The sequence below is a fragment of the Podarcis vaucheri genome (genome assembly GCF_965113315.1).
Source record: "Podarcis vaucheri genome assembly, chromosome: 3".
Taxonomy (NCBI): Eukaryota; Metazoa; Chordata; class Lepidosauria; order Squamata; family Lacertidae; genus Podarcis; species Podarcis vaucheri.
The window spans coordinates 21,217,093-21,241,231 of record NC_138761.1 but is presented as its reverse complement, the minus strand read 5'-3'; the positions used below and the strand labels follow the sequence as shown (position 1 = coordinate 21,241,231).

The 24,139-nt window shown below is 43.6% G+C and overlaps 1 protein-coding gene across 1 annotated transcript; it reads right to left on the bottom strand.

The window, feature by feature from the left end:
• Positions 1 to 4,571: 4,571 nt before the first annotated feature.
• LOC309529576 (uncharacterized protein) lies at positions 4,572 to 13,533 on the bottom strand. Its single transcript, XM_082217945.1, has 4 exons — positions 13,357 to 13,533; positions 10,043 to 10,273; positions 7,252 to 7,587; positions 4,572 to 5,094 (listed from the first exon to the last, which is right to left on the bottom strand). Exons 1-4 carry the CDS (start codon positions 13,357 to 13,359, stop codon positions 4,891 to 4,893), a joined length of 774 nt encoding a protein of 257 aa, XP_082074071.1. The 5' UTR covers positions 13,360 to 13,533; the 3' UTR covers positions 4,572 to 4,890.
• Positions 13,534 to 24,139: the final 10,606 nt, after the last annotated feature.

The window sequence follows — 24,139 nt, the reverse complement described above, 5'->3', positions numbered from 1 at the left end:
GATCCTCCCAACTTTCTCAGCTGCCCTCTCACATGCTCATTGGTGGGTTCGGTCCCCAGCATCTGCACAGGGCAAATGCAATACCCCATCAGGGACACAAGAGGGCATACTTTGACAGTTTTGGTGCTAGCAATTCCCTCTGTAGGATCTTCACATTTCATGGAGAGATGTTCTCATAGAATCATAGAATCATAGAATCATAGAGTTGGAAGAGACCACAAGGGCCATCGAGTCCAACCCCCTGCCAAGCAGGAAACACCATCAGAGCACTCCTGACATATGGTTGTCAAGCCTCTGCTTAAAGACCTCCAAAGTAGGAGACTCCACCACACTCCTTGGCAGCAAATTCCACTGTCGAACAGCTCTTACTGTCAGGAAGTTCTTCCTAATGTTTAGGTGGAATCTTCTTTCTTGTAGTTTGGATCCATTGCTCCGTGTCCGCTTCTCTGGAGCAGCAGAAAACAACCTTTCTCCCTCCTCTATGTGACATCCTTTTATATATTTGAACATGGCTATCATATCACCCCTTAACCTCCTCTTCTCCAGGCTAAACATGCCCAGCTCCCTTAGCCGTTCCTCATAAGGCATCGTTTCCAGGCCTTGCAGAGCCAGAAAATCAACAGGTGAAGCTTTCCCCAGCATTGCCTCTCCTTGTTGGGAGGTGGGGACAGGTGGGGGAAATCCACTGTCTCTTGTGCAGCTGTAAAGGCACAGAGTTTATGGGAAAGGCAGAAATGCCGCTTCCCACAACTGGATGATAGAATAACGAAGTGTCAGGAATCAGCTAAATCCTGAGCAGACAATCTAGATTTACCTGCATTCCTAAGAATAACAGTAACAAGTCCTATCAATGACAACAATCATGGTTCAAGTCACATTTATTTATATATGGACTTTTACTGCAAGTATGCCACCCACGACAGGTCCACAACAGATGCAATATAACAACTCAGTTCATTAAGCAAGTCATCAATAACTTAAAAACTTGGCATCTTTGCATCGTTGCTATACATCGCCTTATAATCCCCAGGTTGACGCTGTTTGGTAAGTCACTCTTATATTATCCCCATATTAAGGATGGGGAGACTGAGGCTCAGGGAACAATGTCTCACCTAGGGCCAGCTGATGAGTTCATTGTAGAAGTGAGATTTGAACAAAAGACTCTCCAGCTCATTCTCTTAGCCAGTTGGGCAGTTTTAGAAAGGGGGGCAGGGCAGGGGGGGCTATTTAAATGGTAATGTATATTACATTACTTTCTGCAAAATGTGGTAAGCCAAGTTTTTATATTGGGAGCTGCCTTGAGATCTGTGTATGGGGGGTAGTATACAAAGAATAGAATAGAATAGAATAGAATAGAATAGAATAGAATAGAATAGAATAGAATAGAATAGAATAGAATAGAATAGAATAGAATAGAATAGAATAGAATATCTGCTGCAACTGGAAACCCTGACACTCCATCTGCTGATTGGGAGCCCAGATGTCTGCCTTTCATGTTCTTTCATGCCAGTTCCTCTGCTCTTAGCCAATGCACAATTTTGGCTCTTAAAGTTCTTAGGCTGACAAGCAGGTAACCAATGAACCAACTCAAGGATGCTGCTCTTTCTTCCCCTTTGTGCATTTCCCCGCAAATAAATGCCATGCAACTCACCTTTGCATCCTGGTCCTGTCCAGCTAACCCTGGAGGCAGCGTTTAAAATCCAGCAGTTCCCTTTTCTCTCCGCAGTCTTGGAAGTGGAGCGTTAACTCAGCTCCTCGGCGCTGCAAATCATCCAACTGCTTCCTCCCCCTTCCCTTGCTCTTAAAAGAGTTGCTGCTGCCTCTGGCTTGTAAGGGGTGGAGTTTCTTGACAGATGCATTTGCAAGCAGCCTTCTTCCTGTGATGATCACCTTCAAGTCAGTGGGGGATTAATTTATTTATCGACCTGATCTTGCTTTACTGGAGCTATGTAGGTCACAGAGCAGCTGTGTGGGGTTTTCCTGCTCACCTACTCACCCCCTTTTCTTTTAACAGGGTAATTATAATTACCCAGAAGAAAGTGAATCTGTTTAAAGAAAGAGTAGTCCTAAAATGATGTGTTTTTGTAATACTTTCCCATCTGTGTATGAGAAACCCTAGCCTTACAATACAGTCTTATTCATGGCCTGAAACCACACTGTCACCAGATCTCTAGACCTCAATATCCTGAATACTATAATACAGTATATTATGGTCTGTACGTGCTTGTTACTAGCAGAGAGCCATAGCTCAGAGGAATACACCCTCCTTTGCATGCAGAAGGTCCCTGGTGCAATCTCCAACATCTCCACAAATGGCTAAGAGAGACCCCTGTCTAGGTTTGGGCAGTCAATTTCAGCTCACTTTCTCATTTTCTCATTTCCCCGACCTTAGGTTCAGTTCTACATCTTTCCACATCCATTTGTGATTGTGTGTGTTTTCTTAAAGCATCCTTATGAAAATTTATCAGCATTTTAGTGCAAATGTCTCCCGAGTTTCAAGTCACAAACTGTTTCGCAAAGTGTGAAGTAGGTATAAAGGTAAAGGGACCCCTGACCATTAGGTCCAGTCATGGCTGACTCTGGGGTTGTGGTGCTCATCTCGCTTTACTGGCCGAGGGAGCCGGCGTACAGCTTCCGGGTTATGTGGCCAGCATGACTAAGCCGCTTCTGGCGAACCAGAGCAGCGCACGGAAACACCGTTTACCTTCCCGACGGAATGGTACCTATTTATCTACTTGCACTTTGACGTGTTTTTGAACTGCTAGGTTGGCAGGAGCAGGGACCGAGCAACGGGAGCTCACCCCGTTGCGAGGAGTCGAACCGCCGACCTTCTGATTGGCAAGTCCTAGGCTCTGTGGTTTAACCCACAGCCTTTAAATTGTGATCGGAATTGAATCCCTCCAGCCTTCCGTCTGTCTGTCTGAAACCGGACAATGTAGACAATTCTGAGATATATGAACCAATGCTCTGACAAAGGTGTGAGACAGCTTCCTGTGTTCCTCTTGTTGCCTGTGTCCTTACCATTTCTGTATGCAGAGAAATTGTGGGAACCATTCTTCCCAATTTCCCCAGGGGGAGGAGAAAATTGTCAACAGTTTCTTAAGGATGGGTCTCGCAATTATCAGCAGCAATGGCACAGCTTCCTTCAAACCCCCCCCCCCCCAGAATACCCCACACCAAGCAGCAGCAAAACTGTGTTTACAGACTCACCACAATTTGGAGTCCTTTACAATGCCAAAGACCTGGTATATATTTTAGGACGTGCTGAGAGGTAAGGAGGTTTATGGCTGCCACAAATAAATTGTGGAGAATATTCAGGCAGAATTCTGTGAAGTAGCCTTCTTTTAGCAGACAGCGGGGGGATTGCTGAGAAAAGGAAATCTCTCATAAATTTTCTCCCCCCTCCCCCAAAAAAATGTCTTTGGAGAAATATTGGCTCAGCTCCATTGTGAGGCAATTGCTACATAAGATCAACAAGCCATAAGCCCATTATCTGGTTCTTACAGTGCCCAAGATGATGCCTGTGGGAAGCCTACAAGCAAGATATGAATATATGAGGCCTCAGTTGTTATTCTCACACTGCTTCCAAGAGTGAAGGTAGAACATAACCATACTGGCTAGGAGCCATACTGCCAAATCATCCATGTATTTAATCATCTTTTAAAGCTGTTGATATGGATGGCCATCACTATCTCTCGTGGGAGCGAATTCCACAGTTTAATGAAGCCCTGTGTGAATAAGTACTTTATTTTGTTCATTCTGAAGCTTCCAAAATTCATTGGGTGGCCCTGAGTTTTTGTATTGTGAGTGGGGAAGAAAACCATTTCCCTATCCTGCTTCTCTACACCGCGCCTCATTTTGTCAGTGCTTTGAATGAACTAGTTCAGTTGAACAAAATTCACTGAACTAGTTCCTATAATAGCTGAATACACTAGAGGCGAATGAAGTTCACTTTGAGGAAGAAGCTTGAACAATTGCTAGTTCATCTTCATGTCCATTCTCACACAACCAGCCAGCCAGCAGGAGGCCTGAACTCTTAGCCTTCAATTAAAAGAAGTGAATTGGACATTTATCAATCAAGTTAGAAAGCAAAATGTGGAGGCAACATTCTAAGGCTTATTAGGCACTTGTGGAGGCACCGCCATTGCTAAGGTCACTTAATCGCTTTTGCTAAACGATTAGAAGGAAGGAATGTGAGGCATTTCCTGTATTTTCCCTGCTGAAGGGATTAACTTTCTTTCAACAGGAGCAGCTTGCCATGAGAACTATATGTACAAGAAAAAGCAAGAGATGTCTCATGCCTTTAGCAGCTATGCGGCTGGCACAAAGTAAGTATTTTCTGGTATGGAAATTCAGTTATGGGAACGCTTTACCTATCATAGAATCGTAGAGTCATCTAGGGTCATCTAGGGTCCATCCCCCTGCAATGCAGGAATTTTTTGATATTCTGCCTACCAGACATATTACTGGACTGTCTTGAATCTCCCCCTGCCCAGCCCTTTACAAACATTTCCAGGGGCCCTGCTTCCTATACCCCCCCCCTTTTCAAAGAAAAAATTGTGCAAATAGAATCAGTTCTTTTGTTTAATTCTAGGCCAATTTATTAACATCGATGACTGTGACAGGCTCAGGTGGGATGGCTGCAATGGATGAGCCTATAACTGAATAGCAAAGGGAAACAACAACACTCAGCAGCGGCATTTGATAGAGAGAACTGCCAGTGCACATAGACAGCCAAGCCAAATCTTGCATTCGTCGCATGCGACTGAAAAGGGGGAAATTCTAAAGAGGAGGGAAGGGAGAGGCGATAGAACGAAGATACATAAACATCAGGGAGCTGCTTGCCCTCTTTTTTTCCACTGCTGCCTAGAGTCTGCTGCTGTTTCGTGATTAGTTTCTCCTACTTCTGTAATCCAGTAAAATCTTCTTGAAAATGAAATACAGCAAAATGGCAAAGCAGAATACGTCGTGTTTCATAATAAAATAGAAAGCCAGCTCCCTGGCTGTGTAAATAATGTGGATAAAGACGAAGCAGAAAAAAAATAGGGCATACTGGTTCTGGGGCTGAAGGAGTTCGTGGAGCTCTTGCCCAATCTGTGGGGGGGGGAGAGAAACAGGGGTGGGGGGGAGGAAAAAGAGATGTCTGTTAACAAAACACTCCCTGTGATCAGCTACCCAAAGAGCCTACCATACTATAAACACCTTCCCATTGAACCCAGAGGGCTTCACATCTTCATAGACATTGTAAATGTGCTCAACTTAAATTCCATTGATTTATATTGGGAGTGGGGGAAACAAGGCCCTCCAGATGTTATTGGATTGATGGGGCCTGGAGCCCCACAACTGCTGGAGAGCTACGGGTTCTCCATCCTTGATTTATATAGACTTAAGCATGTTTGAAATATTTAGATTGTGCGTTCAAAATACCGATTCGGAGAAATGTCAAACTGCAGAAGTCAGGCGAGCCCACAACATGGCATCTAATGTGTTTTCTTTCTTTTTCTTCCTGGAGATTTTTCCCTCCTGGAGCAAAAGGACCATGCCCCCTTTGCCCCAATGTCATTTGAATGAAGCATACAATGGGCAGTGCTTGCCTTGGGGTTTCCTATATTCTTATTGCATCAACTGTTCTGGGTGAGGACAGCAAAAATGTCTTCTTTAGACACAGCAGCAGAAGCCAAATGTGTGTTTTGGAAGCATGTTGCTTTCAGTCCTTGCCAATCTGGTGCCCTGCAGATCTCCCATCAGCCTCAGCTATGAAGCAAGGGCAGTGAGAGGTGCGCCCAGGGAGAGGTCATGGCTGGGAGAAATCCTCAAGGGATGGTATCCATTGGATCTGGTGGGGCAGAAGATAGCTAATGGGAGACCAAACCAAAGGGTCCGTAGAGGCAGAGCTGGGGGTGGAGGAGAATTCAATTTAGCTTGTATTTAAGGTTGAATCTATGAGAATTTCGCTTTCTGGAGCAAGATGAGAGCTGAAACACAGCCAGCCTTCCAAAGTCGCTCTTATCCAAAATTTGCAATGCAGTTTTCCAACCAAACCGCATTTGCAAAAAATGCATACATTAGCGGGAAGTGTGCAAAAAAAAACCCCCACGAACGTTATTTGTGAAAATAACATACAAAAATGCATTACATTAGGATTGTATCGCTTGCAGAAATGTTGGCCGTGGTCTAAACTGCATACAAAAATGTGTTTACTGGGAGAAAAGGGCACTCAAATGCTGGAGAATTTTCATGAGGGTTTAAAAAAAAATGAAAAATTGCAAATTGCCACAGGCATGTGGAGAACTGGCTTTAAGGTTGGAAAAATGAGACTGTGGGAATAGAAATTAACAGATCCTTCCATCCCTAGCAGGAACTAAGCAGCTGAGGGTTTTTACAGATCGATTCCAGCACCTAGAACAGGGGTCAGCAACCTAAGACCCATGGGCCGGAAGCAGCCCGCGGAGGTCATTTGACTGGCCCCCGAGCCACCCCCGAACCGAGCTGCCCGCTCATGTGCTGCGCTAAACCGGCACAGGGACGTGCTTCCACAGTGCCAGAAATCACATCTGCGCATGCGCAGACGCTGAAAGTCGCATCTGTGCAGATGTAGACACCGAAAATCACACGCAAAAAAATGGAAGCAAGAAGAATTACCAACGATAGAAGAATGGCAGATGAAACTGATGGACTATGCAGAATTGGATAAATTAACGGGAAGGATTCAAAACCTGCATGATCAGAGATTCTTAGAAGACTGGAGTAAAAATATGTAAATATATGTACTATTTGAAAAGTAATAGTAATGAACAGATTACGCTAGTAGGATTGCAGGAAGTTTGGTAAGGAGAATTATATGAAGTATTACAAGAAAGACTATGAGAAGAGTTATTAGTTGATGACAATTAAGAGTTACAGATATATTAAGAAATGCAGAATAAGTGATAAAAGACGGAAAATCATCAGAGTTGTTGACGGAAGTCTAAAACAATGTATAAGATAAGAAGGTATATAATGAGATTGTTGGAAATGATATGTTAAAAAACTAATAAAAAAGAAAGAAAAGAAAATCACACGCGCGCTCATGCATGCGAGATCCGGCTCACTGAGGGATCTCTGCGGGACCGATCCGGCCCAGGCAAGATAAACCTTGCTGACCCCTGACCTAGAACAATGCCCAAAGATGCTGTAGGCTAACGAATGCAGAATTTGGTTTCCATTTTTAATGGAAAGCTCACATCTACCCCTTCTTCCCCCCTCACTTACTGATCGAGGGGTTGTCTGATGATGTAGCTGTTGCATTTTCTCCTCGTGCTGCCGCCTCTTCTCATTGTCTTCATGCCGGTACCTCAGTCTGGTCATTGCACCATCAAGCCTCATCTTCTCCAGGTCGAGATCGGCTGCTGTGATCTGCCTGCTGTGCAGCTGACCCATCCGCTCCATACTGCTGGCCTCGCCTATCCTGGAGTAGGCTTCTGGCTGCAGAGCACTGGTCCCTCGCTGGGTGCTGATGGCCAGCCGGTCTCCCTGACTCTTATTGTCTAAGGTCTCCGTCATGTCATCAGGGACGTACGAAGAGGCTGGCGTCTCCCTTGCAGCATCCTGTAATAGGAAAGGAGGGACAGGGGGGAAGTATCAGTGGCTACTAGCCAGGCCAGCTATGCTCCATTCCACCCCACCCCCAGTTTTTACATGCCTTATTGATTGATAACTTTATAACAGAAATGTACAATAGATGTTATAGGCAAAATGAGAAACAAAAAACACACAATTATTCATTCTTTAACTAATACTTGCTTTGTACATCCACTTGTGATTAAATCTGACAAGCCCTCCGATCTTCCCTTGCATTCCCAAATTAAATTCCTTAAATACACGCTTAAACTTTACTTTCTCCATGTTATTTAACTTACTATAAATTTTATTTTGTAAAATTATCCTATTTACACACCAAAGCTCAATCAAAAGCTGCCAATGGATTGATCTTTTGACAATGTTATTTTGACACCTAATAAGAATCTGATGCAATGCAAAAAAGCACAATAATTTTAAAATAAGCCACTGATATCAAATAAAGCAACATTCAATGATTCATTAGAATCTAATAGTAAACAGTAAAATTAAGTATCAGCAAAGAATAATTAAACACTTTACACTTATTGATTAGAATAAAGAATTACCATATTTTTCCATGTATTGGATGAGGGTTTTTCATTTTTAAAAAATGCAAAAAAAATGGTGGTCGTCTTATACACGGATAGTGCAGAGTTGGGATGGGCAATTGGTGTCTGCTGCGAGCAAGATATTGTCAGGGGCATTGGAGCGGGTGATTGGTGGCTGCGGCAATTGGGCAGGTGATTGGCAGCTGTTGGGGGCGAGCTGGCAGACTTTTCAGCTTCATTGATGCGGCGGTCAGGCGCTCAACAAAAAAACTCAACAAGTCTTGGCAATCCCCCCAAGAAAAAGCTGAAGAACTCTGGGCAATCCTCCCCCCCAAAAAAAAGCTCAACAACACTGGTGGGCAATCTCCCCCCGTTTCCTCAATTTGGAGTCCCAAAAAATAGGGGTCATGTTATACACGGAAAATTACAGTACTAAACTACAATCCACAAATATAACGGCAAGTCGCAGTGCATAAAATACCACAAAACCATGTGAAAGGGTTCAATGGAGAAGCAATTTGGCCACGTGAGAGCAGGACGGTGGACTAGATAAGTCATGGACTTGTTCCAGAATTTGATGGAGGCATTTGATTGGCTGTTATGGGAAACGCTGGAGCTAGAGTGGCTGGTCCTTCAGCTGGGCTCTTCTTAAACTCCTGAGAGATATCAGCCTCAGCACTGGCACCTACCGTACTATAGATACTATGCTCTATCATTATCTGTCTTGGAGACATCCATGGTATCCACCATATGGTAGACACATGCTGTGGGGCTGAATGTGAAGTGTGGATACAAAAGAACCTAAGAAGAGCCCTGCTGAGGGTCCGTCTACTCCAGCACCGGCATTTCCCTTAGCGGCCAATCAAATGCCTCCATGAAGTCTATAAGCAACAGCCCTTACTAGAAGCTAGAGCAAGGAGTTGTCCAGGGATGGCTAGTTCTATCAGCATTTTAAGGTTATTTTTAAAGCTTTTCTTATTCCACCAGCCATTTGGAAGTTTGTGAGGTTGGACTGGGTTAAATAAATTTCCAGCTGCTTCTGCTGTTTCTGTTGTGATTTCATGAGTGGTTTGAAACAGATCTCTGCTTGAGTATAAGGGATCAGATGGCCCTTAAGGTACCTTGGTCCTATTATTATTATTATTATTATTATTATTATTATTATTATTATTATTACTCCTCCCATCTGATGATGATGATGATGATGATGATGATGATGCCTCCCATCTGACTGGGTTACCCTATCCACTCTAGGCAGTTTCCAACAAATTAAAACACAGCAAGACATCAAACATTAAAAACTTCCCTATACAGGGCTGCCTTCAGATGTCTTCCAAAAGTCAGACAGCTGTTTATTTCCTTGACATCTGATGGTACTCTAGGGCTTTGCGAATTAACACAGGAACCTTGAAGCTTTGCTGGTAACAAATTGGCAACCAGCACAGCTCTCTCTCTGCAGCAGAAATCACATTGCCAATAATCTGCTCCCATGAGGATCGTGACCACTGCATTCTGTACTAGTTGCAGCTTCCAGCCGAAATATAAAGGCAGCTCCACACAGAGTGTGTTCCAGTGTTATAAGAAGGGACCTTACGTGAGTCCTGATGAACAGATACTTCTCTATGTAAAGAAAAGGACCCTGAATGGCCCAGGAACCCCATCTGCAAGGAGAAACATTAGGCATGTACGGCTTTCTTCTCACACTTGCTGAATGCGCAGCTGGGTCAAGGCTGTTTTCCCCCACTTGCCTCATAGACCTTCTGCCCTCATTGGTTGCAGATGTAGCCTTATGAGAAAAGGTGACCACTGGATCTGTGTAATCGTCAACTGTGTAATCCAGTTCAACTGGATTCCCAGAGCCAAGGAATCCCTGCCCCACATCCGCTGCCACTTACCATCCTTTCCCGATGCTTTTTCAAATCTTTAATTGGGGTTATCTGCACAGCAAACTCAATCTCGGTTTGCATCTCCTTGAACCCTACACTGCCTCCTTGGTAAGAATATTCAGACCCTTCCACATTGCTGGTGTGATCCAGATCTGCTTGAATCTCCTTGTCTGTTTGGTGCACAGACTCCGTCTCAAAGTTGGAGAAATCTGATGAGGAATGGGGTTCTCTGGATACTTCCTGTTATAAAACAGATGGGGATTTAGGGCAGTTTATGTTTGTTTGTTTTTTCCTATAATTTCGATTAAATTTTCTGTTTTACATTTTGGAACATTCATTTCAACAACCTTAAAATATCAATGACTTCCTTTCTTCTCTTTCCATGGTTCATTTTGCATAACATAAATCCCTGCATATTTTATATAAACCAAACCATTCAGTTTTCCATTATTACATCCTTCACAACATACCGTATTTTTCGCCCTATTGGACGCACCGGCCCATAGGACGCACCTAGTTTTCAGGGGGGGAAATCAAGGGGAAAAAATGATCCCCCCCCCGCAGCTCTGGGAGCAGTGGACAGGCTGCACGCAGCCTGTGTGCTACTCCAAGACCTTCTCCCTGCTTTTGCGGGAGGTGGCGGAATTCCCCCACCTCCTGCAAAAGCCCACAGGAGCCGTGCGCGACTCCTACGGGCTTTTCGACCAGGAGGGAAAAGGGACTGAAACAGCCAGTCAGTCCCTTCTCCCTCCTCGGGGAAAAGCCCCCAAGAGGGGCGCGCTCTTTAAAGGGTGCGCGGCTCCTGCAGGCTTTTCTACAAGGTGGGGAAATTCCCCCACCTCCTAGAAAAGCCAGCAGAAGCCGCGGAGCCCCTTTAAAGAGCGAGCGGCTTTTGCCTGCTTTTGCGGGAGATGGGGGGATTCCACTAGCGAGATTCTAGGAGGAGCAATTTGGAACCACAGACAATGAAGAGGATTTTGTGGGGTTTTCTGTCTCCGAAGGGGAGGGAGAAGAGGCTTCAGAGGAAGAAGAATCAGACTGGGAGGCCCACCCTGCGGAAAGGGATCAGAGCGGGTGGGAAGCGGGTTTTGAATCCTCAGAGGATGGCGACAGCTCCTTCCGGGAGTTCCCCGCATCGTCGGCCGAAGAAAGGGACGAAGTTGGGTCAACAGGTTGGGCCGGGGGTGGAGGGGGTCCTGGGGGGGGAGGTGGATGTCAGGGAACTGACATCGGAGCCAGAGGTGGAGGGAAGGCTCCCAAGTGATGCTGGAGAGGGACCCAGCAGGGAGAGAGGCAGCTCATCATCAGCTGGGGAAGGTAATCAGCGCAACACCAGGGACAAAGGGGGGCAGATGGGGGAATCGGCGAGAGGGCTCCAGGCCTCTTCACCGGACACCAGCGGGGAGAGCACGGGTCCTCCGCTACCCACACCCACCCTGCGCAGAAGACTTCCGCGCAGAGAGAGTAGGAGGAGACTGGGTGTCAAACAACTTTTATGTTGGAAAAGATTTAAGAAACGCCCACTGACGGATACTGCTAGTGACTGAGGCAGCCACGAAGTGAAGGGCTGCCCAGACTGAAAGGTTTAGCAAGGCAACAAAGCCTGGAGAGGCGGCAACTTACGCACGAGCAACCCCATAAACATTACAGTGAGTTTCGCATGTGAGTCAGGATCGAATGGGTGTTTCACAGTCAGCCTCCTCCAAAACTCCCTGACCGCCACTGTTGATGGCGGGGAGTGAGCCCCCTGAATATGCTTTGAACCCAGCAGGTGCCAACCTGGCAAGGGAAGACTTCAAAGAAGCCCACGCCATGGAATGAGTAGGCACAGGATTCTGCCAGCCCAATGAACTCACCAAAAGGTAGGCCTTGTGATAGGCATCCCGATCTCAGCATGCAAAGCCCCCATGCCCATTTAAGTTGGGAGGTGCAACTACTTGAGGGGGAGAAGCAGAGGAGAGGGAGTAAAGGTAAATATAAATGACCCCCCCCCCGGATGGCTAAATCCACTCAAACGCGACTATGGGGTTGTGGCACTCATCTCACTTTCAGGCCGAGGGAGCCGGCGTTTGTCCACAGACAGCTTTCTGGGTCATGTGGCCAGCAGGACTAAACTGCTTCTGGCGCAACGGGACACTGTGATGGAAGCCAGAGCGCATGGAAACACCATTGACCTTCCTGCTGCAGTGGTACCTATTTATCTACTTGCATTGGTATGCTTTCAAACTGAAGCAGATGTGACAGCACTTAACTTTGCAGGGATGACCCAGGAATGTGATAATATTGCAAAAGAAAAAAGTAAAAAACAAAAAAAATCTCAGTTAGGAGTGGAATGAATGGCTTCAAAAGGCACTTCCAGACTATTTTGGGGTGGGATTCAATCACACAGTTTCAAGCTGCACAATTAAAGCTAGGGGGTGAGAGAAGGGAACCTTAAACAACCCAGCCCAAATTAAACACTTTAAAAAATCTCAGTGATTTCAGTCAGTGCCAGATTTATGTATAAACTAAACAAGCGATAGCTTAGGGCCCCACTCTCTTGGGGGCCCCCAAAAAAAATTAAAGGGAAAAAAACTGGATGTACATTTCCAAAATATAAGGTAAGTTCAACAATTACTTTGATAAAATACATATTTTGTTATGTGCAAATGGCTTTAGATACCTATTAGGTCCATAAATTACCATATAGCATATATTCAACGCAAAAAAAACAGTGACAATTTGTTGTTGACAAAGGACAGCTGGACATATAAAGGGCCCCATTACCTTCAGTAGCTGAGGGCCTCATCAAACCTAAATCCGGCCCTGATTTCAGTGAGAGAATTAAGGAGGCACCTAATTCTCCCACTCATTGATTGACATAGCTATAGCTCTCTCTCTCTATCACTTAAAAGGTATTGACTTGGGAACGTCTCCACCCCCATCATTCTGCCCAGACACTGAGGTCCAGCTCCGAGGGCCTTCTAACTGCAAGAAGTGAAGTTACTGGGCTCCACAAATACAATCTGTTTAAATACATGCTTCCCCCCAAAGAATCCCGAGAACTGTAATTTGTTAACGGTGCTGGGAGATGTAGCTCTGTGAGGGGGGAAACTACAGTTCCCAAGATTCTTTGTGTGGGGACCTTTAAATGTATGGCCTTAGAAACACTAGGGCAGATGTGGGGGACTTTTGGCCCTCCATATGTTGTTGAACTACAGCTCCCATCAGCCCCGACCAAGCATGACCAAGGGATGATGGGAGTTGTAGCTCAACCAATCTGAAGGTTCCTCGCACGATCTTTCCCCATCCTGAAACGGAAAGAACTTACTGGGATTTCTTACCATAGCAGATTTTGTACTGGGAAGGGAACATACATCAACATAGGATGCCAAGGCAGAAGCCTCTATTTCCCCACCTGCCCCATGTAGAAGAACCGAAACCGGCTGCCCCAGTTTGAAGCAGACCCACACTGTTCAAACACCAGCCACAAGCTCTTTCCTGAACTGCCACAGTGATGTCAAAAAGTTCCGCACTGGGATGATGTCATAATTTTCCAGTTACCACAACAGTTAAGACAAGTGTTGCTAAGGGGCCTTTGTGGATTGTCTGTAGGCCTGCTATATATTTTATTTGAAAACAGTACTGGTAACATCATATGTGGCCATATCAATAGATGACCCAAGAAGGGTGTATTTTGCTCCTCCTCCCACAGCACACACTGTAATCACAACATTTGTTTATTGATCTTATTGGGCACTTTAAAAAAATGAAAAGTAACTCAAAGCGACTTACAGGAAAACCCCCACATACATTAAAACTAACACAAAACTAAAACAGGGTGAAAGCCCCAATGTTTTATTCAAGTTGGCATCCTTGGTGAGGAGTAAGGCAGCTGCCATAGGCAAAAGTTGCTGGGGGGCAGGGAGAGTCAGCAAGGGGTCAGTGGCCCCCGTTATAGATGCCACCTGGAGTGCCCTGTGCCCCCTAAGTGAGCCTGCTACCCTCAGGTGCAGCGAAGGCCACTGCTCTGGTGTTGATTCAGTTGCCAGTCTTGTTGGCTTCTGAACATGGAAATGGCAGCATCATCTTCTAGCCCACTGTGGATTTTGGGGGTTTGTAGAGATGAATAAAGACAGACAACGAGATGTTTTCTTTCAGAGAGCTTGCGTGTGTGCCAGATGAAAGTGAGAGAGAGAGAGATTCTTTCTCTAGCCTCACAGCATCTCCTTTTATTCAAAGTTACAACAAGCATGGCCACGAATGTGCCAGTGGCTGATTGGCTCAATACAAGACAAAGAAACTGAAATCCTATTGGCTCATTTGTATGTAAGGCGGGCTTACATAGCTCCATAGATCTTTGGCACATGAAAGACAGAATGTTAGAGCTGTATTTAGACAGGCATATAAGCTCTTAATCCACCTATGACTAAGATTGATAATGTTATGACTAAGGTGTTTACTAATGTTTAGATTGTTATATAAACTCACACAATTAATTATACATTGAGGATTAACACATCATTGTGATTTACACATCATTGTGAACTAAAGGTGAACTAAAGAAGACAAGTGTGGTATGTAAGGAATGCTATACAGAAAGATCTGTGCCAGGCACAGACCTTTAGCCTTGTGCGTGAAAGAGAGGGAGAGAAGCGTGATTGATTATAAACAGGCCTTATAGTCTGTTTTAGAAGCAAAGAGAAGATAGAAATAATTCCCAGAATGCAGGAGGAAAAGAACCAATGTTTTACTATACTAGGCACATAGAAATAACATGTCTACATCTCCTCCTTTTTTTTCTTCTTTGCGAGGTAAGGCAACTAGGTGAATAAAGCAACAATACTTCCGGATTAGTGGTTTGCCATCAAATGCCGGAAATAAAACTGCTAGGCTTGATGGGGCAAAAGTACTTCAAGATTAGTGGTGTGCCAACGAATCTCAAAATAATCCTACCCACATCTCCCCTTTTATTTTTGTTTTTTCTTACTGGTGGCGTTGCCATTTCGCATAATAGGCTGCAAGGAGCGCGCTAGGTGGTGGTGGAGGAGAGAGAAGGCGAGAAAAAAGATTTGTAAGGCTAGGAATGCATTGGAGAAAGCAACAAAACAAAATTAATATACATACAATAATAATTACATAAAAAAAGGCATTGCGTAGCCAATCGAGATTAGGGAGCCACGCCGTAGACCACAAGGAAAAGGAATCCCAGAGTCCGGAAAATCCGATATCCTTTTTAATGTGGTGAGTGAGATTTTGCAAATGAGAAATTTGCCTTTGAACGGCCTTAGAATTGTCAGTGATGTTAAAACAGCACATCTCCTCGAATTGTTCGCAACCATAATGATGTACCATGAGTAGGTAGTCCAAAGTAGATTTCGACCTTAATAAACCGTTGCGAAGTTCAGCTTGCTCTGTGTTGAGAAGATGAAGCGCCTTAGACGTAATATTCAGGGATTTTGCTGCAGAGCAAGCTAAAGAATTAATATTTGCGCTATTACGCACAGCCAAACCTGGAACACCTAAGAGAGAGACAGCTAAAGAGATGTATTCAGACCTGCTAGGGAGAGAGACAAGATCATCACAGTCATCAGACAATTCAACACTACGCTGATGTCTAGAGTAAGAGAAATGATGTTTCTCAGGCAATATGATAGACAGACGGCTTAAACAGCAAGGTGTGCCGTGACTAATGTTTGCCGGAATGTAATTGAAAGTGTAACCTGGGCAGGACCAAAACCAGCCTGCTGGCAGTTCTGTGTACTTATATATATAAGAAATGTTTACATAATCAGAGCAATTGAAGTTATTTTTGCCCATTTTCACGCAATTTTGTTTCGTACAGTTGACCATACGTGCACAAATAGCATTATAAGAGGCCACATATGGTGTTGTCAAATCAATAGCTAAAGGTGGGCGTTTATGCAATTGCGTGCCCCAATTATGATACGCAGGATATCCAAGAGTGCGAAGTGAATCATTTTGAGGTAGGGATGTGTAAAACCAAGTATCATTTTGTATGTCATGAGGATCATGGCAAACTGGAATGAGACAAGAGCCAAGGATATCACCAATGGCTACTTGCTGAGTAAGGCAAAATGCTGAGACATTGAGCGTCCTTGCAAACGATTCCCATACATTTAACGATGTGGAATCACCAGTAGGAAGAGCTGAAGTAGAGAGAGGCAAAATTAAAATACTGAAAATGAGAATTATCATGGAATTCATATTAAGACAAGCAATGAGGGATAGAAGCTGGTTAGTAGGGCTTGCTTCCAGTTGCTGTTCTCTCCTATACTGTTCAGCTTGTAGAGAGAGCGATTTTATTTGGCCCCACGTCACTGGGGGAATTTATCATTCCTTGTGGCAGAACCTTCCAGTGATATCTTTTAGATGGTCTACTATTATTTAATTCTGGAATTGTAAATGCAAAAAATTTGCGATCCTTTTCATGCAGGGGAATAGAGAAGAAGCAATCCTGCAGATCTATTATAGCCAATTGATATGAATGTGGAATCATATTTGGATTAGGCATACCACATTGCAAAGGCCCCATGGGTTCAATAATACTATTTATGGACCTCAGATCGTGCAAAAATCTATATTTTCCATTTTTCTTCTTAATTACGAAGACTGGGCTATTGAAAGGGCTGACAGAAGGTTCTATATGGTCAGCTAATAATTGCTGATCGACCAATTGTCTCAAAGCAATCAATTTCTCTGTAGTAAGAGGCCATTGCGGAATCCATATAGGATCAGTGGACTTCCAAGTAAGTGGAAGCACAAACTTACTCATTTATTTGAATCGTTGCTTGTAATTGTTGCAACAAATCTCTTCCCCACAAATTAAGATGAATTTTGAGCACACAGGGCTGAATATATGCAATAACTTCAGAGCTATCAGGCAAAGAGACAGGCAGCCACTGTGCGCTTTTGCAAGAAGCCTGATTACCTCCCACGCCCCACACTTCAGGAGAAGTTTCAAGCGGCCAAATTTGTTCCCAAAAATTACTGGAAATGACCGAAACATCCGCACCAGTGTCTATCAGACCCTCTAATATTTTTCCATTGATTTTATACTTACGAAGGAGTTTCTCTCTTCCAATACGTTGGGTCACAGCTAAAAGCTGAGGGGAAAAAGATAAAGAGAGCTTGTGCAGATTAGTGTCAATTGCATAAACAACATCAGGTGGTGAAGGCAGCATCACCAAATGAGCAAAGGATTCACCCTTTGTTAACTGCATGGGCATATGGCTCCAAAATTGAACCATGATTGTGCCCACATAGTCAGGAGGCAAGGCACCTGGGATGACATGAATGCCTTGTTTTGCAGCAGAAAATTTAGGTAAAATTAAACCTGTGATATTAGGAGGAAGTGGACCTGCCATTTGGCTGGCCATGATTATGATTTCACCAGGCAATGCAGTGTTTTTGGTCTCTTGATTAATCAAATCAATGGCAAATTCAGAAGGCATATTTTTAGTAACTTTTGCAGCAGCAGAAACCAAAGGCTGACATCTCTCTATTCTTTGGGGCCCGAGAGACTGGGCCCAGTGAAGTTTCCCTGAGACCTACATTGATTTGCCCAATGATAGCCTTTCCCACACTTTGGACATTTTTTGGAAGGTCTGGTCGTGGTATTTGCATTATTATTCTTCTGTGCAGTCCCACCTTGGGCCTTGCACTGCTTTGCAAAATGACCTGGACGGTGACAATTATAACAGTTGCCTGTTTGTATCACGGAAGCCTGAAGTGCATTGGCAAACAGAGACATTGTATGAGATTGACTCCCTACTTCCGAACACGCTTTTATCAAATCTGCAAGGGAATATGTTGAACGGCTTATGATTGATTGCAGCATTTTTTTACAGTCCGTGTTAGAGTTCTCATAAGCCAATTTTTTTAGCAACTCATTCTGAGCCGTTTCATTATCTATCTGTCTACAGATAGATTCCTTCAGTCTATCCACAAATTGATGGTATGGCTCTGTATTCTGCTGTTTAACATTTACAAAAGAACTCAGTGGCTGTCCTGAGACAGGAATTTTACGAAAGGCACGCTGCACGCAAGTTGCAGTGCGCTGAAAGTGTGAAGGTGACAACACGGCTTGGGCAGCCAGGGTCTCAAATGGAGGAGCGCCGAAAAGCTGGCTTGCTGTATGCGTTTGATCAGCCAGAGCTATGGCTGCATGTTTAAATTCATTTTCAAAAACTAAAAATTGCGCTGGAGATAACATCATCCTCATCAAATCTTTCCAGTCACTCGGAATCATTGAATAAGAGGTAGAAATTCCCTCTATAATTCCCATTACATAAGAAGATTTAAGACCTGAATCACTAATGGCTTTCCTGAGATCTTTCATGACAGCATAAGGCAATTTTTCATGATAAACTTGTAATTGCTGACCTCCAGGAGCATTTTGATAAGTGAGAGGAAAAATTAATGGCATTTCACCAGCCCATGCAGCTGTTTCTTCCAATGAAAAAAGCCCATCTTGCTTAGCCTGTAAAAGCCCAGCACGGACGGCTCCATATTGTTTTGGCAAAGCAGCATGGTCTAGAGACAAAGAGGAAGGGACAAAGGCACGCTGATTTGCTTGTTTAGGCAGAGAAGGGGGGCCGAGGGGGATGGGGGGGAATTTGTAAACTGAGACGACGCAGGAGCAAGGGAAGGAGAAAAGGGAGGGGGATTTTGGCTAGGTGATGAAGGAGACAAAGGAGGCAAAATCAGAGGGTATGGCGGGGGGGAGGTTTCTGCAGTTGCCAGCAATGGAGAAATTGAAAGAGAAGATTGTTCTAATTTTGCTATGGCCGTTGCACACTTTTGCCATGTGAGTAGGCAGCTGATTGGAGCACGTGGCTCAGAAAATAAAATTTTGCCAATTTTCTCCCATGTGCTAATTTGCAATGAGCCTTCTGCTTGATAAAAAGGACATTGATGATTTATTTCCTGCAGCAGCTGTTCAATCTCTTTTAGAGAAATTTGGACTTTGTCTATTGTCTGTCTTACTAACGAAAGAAGCTCTTTCGCGTGAGCCTTTTGCACCTTACTTAAATCCCCTCCCATACTAACGAATTAAGCGCTTTAGACTTTTCCCAGTCGGATTAGTATGAGGAATGCTTTTGGCTCTAAAGGGATCTCTATTGGGATCTGATTACTTACCCTTCTTCAAGATCACGTCGGGGTCACCAGATGTGGATTTTGGGGGTTTGTAGAGATGAATAAAGACAGACAACGAGATGTTTTCTTTCAGAGAGCTTGCGTGTGTGCCAGATGAAAGTGAGAGAGAGAGAGATTCTTTCTCTAGCCTCACAGCATCTCCTTTTATTCAAAGTTACAACAAGCATGGCCACGAATGTGCCAGTGGCTGATTGGCTCAATACAAGACAAAGAAACTGAAATCCTATTGGCTCATTTGTATGTAAGGCGGGCTTACATAGCTCCATAGATCTTTGGCACATGAAAGACAGAATGTTAGAGCTGTATTTAGACAGGCATATAAGCTCTTAATCCACCTATGACTAAGATTGATAATGTTATGACTAAGGTGTTTACTAATGTTTAGATTGTTATATAAACTCACACAATTAATTATACATTGAGGATTAACACATCATTGTGATTTACACATCATTGTGAACTAAAGGTGAACTAAAGAAGACAAGTGTGGTATGTAAGGAATGCTATACAGAAAGATCTGTGCCAGGCACAGACCTTTAGCCTTGTGCGTGAAAGAGAGGGAGAGAAGCGTGATTGATTATAAACAGGCCTTATAGTCTGTTTTAGAAGCAAAGAGAAGATAGAAATAATTCCCAGAATGCAGGAGGAAAAGAACCAATGTTTTACTATACTAGGCACATAGAAATAACATGTCTACATCTCCTCCTTTTTTTTCTTCTTTGCGAGGTAAGGCAACTAGGTGAATAAAGCAACAATACTTCCGGATTAGTGGTTTGCCATCAAATGCCGGAAATAAAACTGCTAGGCTTGATGGGGCAAAAGTACTTCAAGATTAGTGGTGTGCCAACGAATCTCAAAATAATCCTACCCACATCTCCCCTTTTATTTTTGTTTTTTCTTACTGGTGGCGTTGCCATTTCGCATAATAGGCTGCAAGGAGCACGCTAGGTGGTGGTGGAGGAGAGAGAAGGCGAGAAAAAAGATTTGTAAGGCTAGGAATGCATTGGAGAAAGCAACAAAACAAAATTAATATACATACAATAATAATTACATAAAAAAAGGCATTGCGTAGCCAATCGAGATTAGGGAGCCACGCCGTAGACCACAAGGAAAAGGAATCCCAGAGTCCGGAAAATCCGATATCCTTTTTAATGTGGTGAGTGAGATTTTGCAAATGAGAAATTTGCCTTTGAACGGCCTTAGAATTGTCAGTGATGTTAAAACAGCACATCTCCTCGAATTGTTCGCAACCATAATGATGTACCATGAGTAGGTAGTCCAAAGTAGATTTCGACCTTAATAAACCGTTGCGAAGTTCAGCTTGCTCTGTGTTGAGAAGATGAAGCGCCTTAGACGTAATATTCAGGGATTTTGCTGCAGAGCAAGCTAAAGAATTAATATTTGCGCTATTACGCACAGCCAAACCTGGAACACCTAAGAGAGAGACAGCTAAAGAGATGTATTCAGACCTGCTAGGGAGAGAGACAAGATCATCACAGTCATCAGACAATTCAACACTACGCTGATGTCTAGAGTAAGAGAAATGATGTTTCTCAGGCAATATGATAGACAGACGGCTTAAACAGCAAGGTGTGCCGTGACTAATGTTTGCCGGAATGTAATTGAAAGTGTAACCTGGGCAGGACCAAAACCAGCCTGCTGGCAGTTCTGTGTACTTATATATATAAGAAATGTTTACATAATCAGAGCAATTGAAGTTATTTTTGCCCATTTTCACGCAATTTTGTTTCGTACAGTTGACCATACGTGCACAAATAGCATTATAAGAGGCCACATATGGTGTTGTCAAATCAATAGCTAAAGGTGGGCGTTTATGCAATTGCGTGCCCCAATTATGATACGCAGGATATCCAAGAGTGCGAAGTGAATCATTTTGAGGTAGGGATGTGTAAAACCAAGTATCATTTTGTATGTCATGAGGATCATGGCAAACTGGAATGAGACAAGAGCCAAGGATATCACCAATGGCTACTTGCTGAGTAAGGCAAAATGCTGAGACATTGAGCGTCCTTGCAAACGATTCCCATACATTTAACGATGTGGAATCACCAGTAGGAAGAGCTGAAGTAGAGAGAGGCAAAATTAAAATACTGAAAATGAGAATTATCATGGAATTCATATTAAGACAAGCAATGAGGGATAGAAGCTGGTTAGTAGGGCTTGCTTCCAGTTGCTGTTCTCTCCTATACTGTTCAGCTTGTAGAGAGAGCGATTTTATTTGGCCCCACGTCACTGGGGGAATTTATCATTCCTTGTGGCAGAACCTTCCAGTGATATCTTTTAGATGGTCTACTATTATTTAATTCTGGAATTGTAAATGCAAAAAATTTGCGATCCTTTTCATGCAGGGGAATAGAGAAGAAGCAATCCTGCAGATCTATTATAGCCAATTGATATGAATGTGGAATCATATTTGGATTAGGCATACCACATTGCAAAGGCCCCATGGGTTCAATAATACTATTTATGGACCTCAGATCGTGCAAAAATCTATATTTTCCATTTTTCTTCTTAATTACGAAGACTGGGCTATTGAAAGGGCTGACAGAAGGTTCTATATGGTCAGCTAATAATTGCTGATCGACCAATTGTCTCAAAGCAATCAATTTCTCTGTAGTAAGAGGCCATTGCGGAATCCATATAGGATCAGTGGACTTCCAAGTAAGTGGAAGCACAAACTTACTCATTTATTTGAATCGTTGCTTGTAATTGTTGCAACAAATCTCTTCCCCACAAATTAAGATGAATTTTGAGCACACAGGGCTGAATATATGCAATAACTTCAGAGCTATCAGGCAAAGAGACAGGCAGCCACTGTGCGCTTTTGCAAGAAGCCTGATTACCTCCCACGCCCCACACTTCAGGAGAAGTTTCAAGCGGCCAAATTTGTTCCCAAAAATTACTGGAAATGACCGAAACATCCGCACCAGTGTCTATCAGACCCTCTAATATTTTTCCATTGATTTTATACTTACGAAGGAGTTTCTCTCTTCCAATACGTTGGGTCACAGCTAAAAGCTGAGGGGAAAAAGATAAAGAGAGCTTGTGCAGATTAGTGTCAATTGCATAAACAACATCAGGTGGTGAAGGCAGCATCACCAAATGAGCAAAGGATTCACCCTTTGTTAACTGCATGGGCATATGGCTCCAAAATTGAACCATGATTGTGCCCACATAGTCAGGAGGCAAGGCACCTGGGATGACATGAATGCCTTGTTTTGCAGCAGAAAATTTAGGTAAAATTAAACCTGTGATATTAGGAGGAAGTGGACCTGCCATTTGGCTGGCCATGATTATGATTTCACCAGGCAATGCAGTGTTTTTGGTCTCTTGATTAATCAAATCAATGGCAAATTCAGAAGGCATATTTTTAGTAACTTTTGCAGCAGCAGAAACCAAAGGCTGACATCTCTCTATTCTTTGGGGCCCGAGAGACTGGGCCCAGTGAAGTTTCCCTGAGACCTACATTGATTTGCCCAATGATAGCCTTTCCCACACTTTGGACATTTTTTGGAAGGTCTGGTCGTGGTATTTGCATTATTATTCTTCTGTGCAGTCCCACCTTGGGCCTTGCACTGCTTTGCAAAATGACCTGGACGGTGACAATTATAACAGTTGCCTGTTTGTATCACGGAAGCCTGAAGTGCATTGGCAAACAGAGACATTGTATGAGATTGACTCCCTACTTCCGAACACGCTTTTATCAAATCTGCAAGGGAATATGTTGAACGGCTTATGATTGATTGCAGCATTTTTTTACAGTCCGTGTTAGAGTTCTCATAAGCCAATTTTTTTAGCAACTCATTCTGAGCCGTTTCATTATCTATCTGTCTACAGATAGATTCCTTCAGTCTATCCACAAATTGATGGTATGGCTCTGTATTCTGCTGTTTAACATTTACAAAAGAACTCAGTGGCTGTCCTGAGACAGGAATTTTACGAAAGGCACGCTGCACGCAAGTTGCAGTGCGCTGAAAGTGTGAAGGTGACAACACGGCTTGGGCAGCCAGGGTCTCAAATGGAGGAGCGCCGAAAAGCTGGCTTGCTGTATGCGTTTGATCAGCCAGAGCTATGGCTGCATGTTTAAATTCATTTTCAAAAACTAAAAATTGCGCTGGAGATAACATCATCCTCATCAAATCTTTCCAGTCACTCGGAATCATTGAATAAGAGGTAGAAATTCCCTCTATAATTCCCATTACATAAGAAGATTTAAGACCTGAATCACTAATGGCTTTCCTGAGATCTTTCATGACAGCATAAGGCAATTTTTCATGATAAACTTGTAATTGCTGACCTCCAGGAGCATTTTGATAAGTGAGAGGAAAAATTAATGGCATTTCACCAGCCCATGCAGCTGTTTCTTCCAATGAAAAAAGCCCATCTTGCTTAGCCTGTAAAAGCCCAGCACGGACGGCTCCATATTGTTTTGGCAAAGCAGCATGGTCTAGAGACAAAGAGGAAGGGACAAAGGCACGCTGATTTGCTTGTTTAGGCAGAGAAGGGGGGCCGAGGGGGATGGGGGGGGAATTTGTAAACTGAGACGACGCAGGAGCAAGGGAAGGAGAAAAGGGAGGGGGATTTTGGCTAGGTGATGAAGGAGACAAAGGAGGCAAAATCAGAGGGTATGGCGGGGGGGAGGTTTCTGCAGTTGCCAGCAATGGAGAAATTGAAAGAGAAGATTGTTCTAATTTTGCTATGGCCGTTGCACACTTTTGCCATGTGAGTAGGCAGCTGATTGGAGCACGTGGCTCAGAAAATAAAATTTTGCCGATTTTCTCCCATGTGCTAATTTGCAATGAGCCTTCTGCTTGATAAAAAGGACATTGATGATTTATTTCCTGCAGCAGCTGTTCAATCTCTTTTAGAGAAATTTGGACTTTGTCTATTGTCTGTCTTACTAACGAAAGAAGCTCTTTCGCGTGA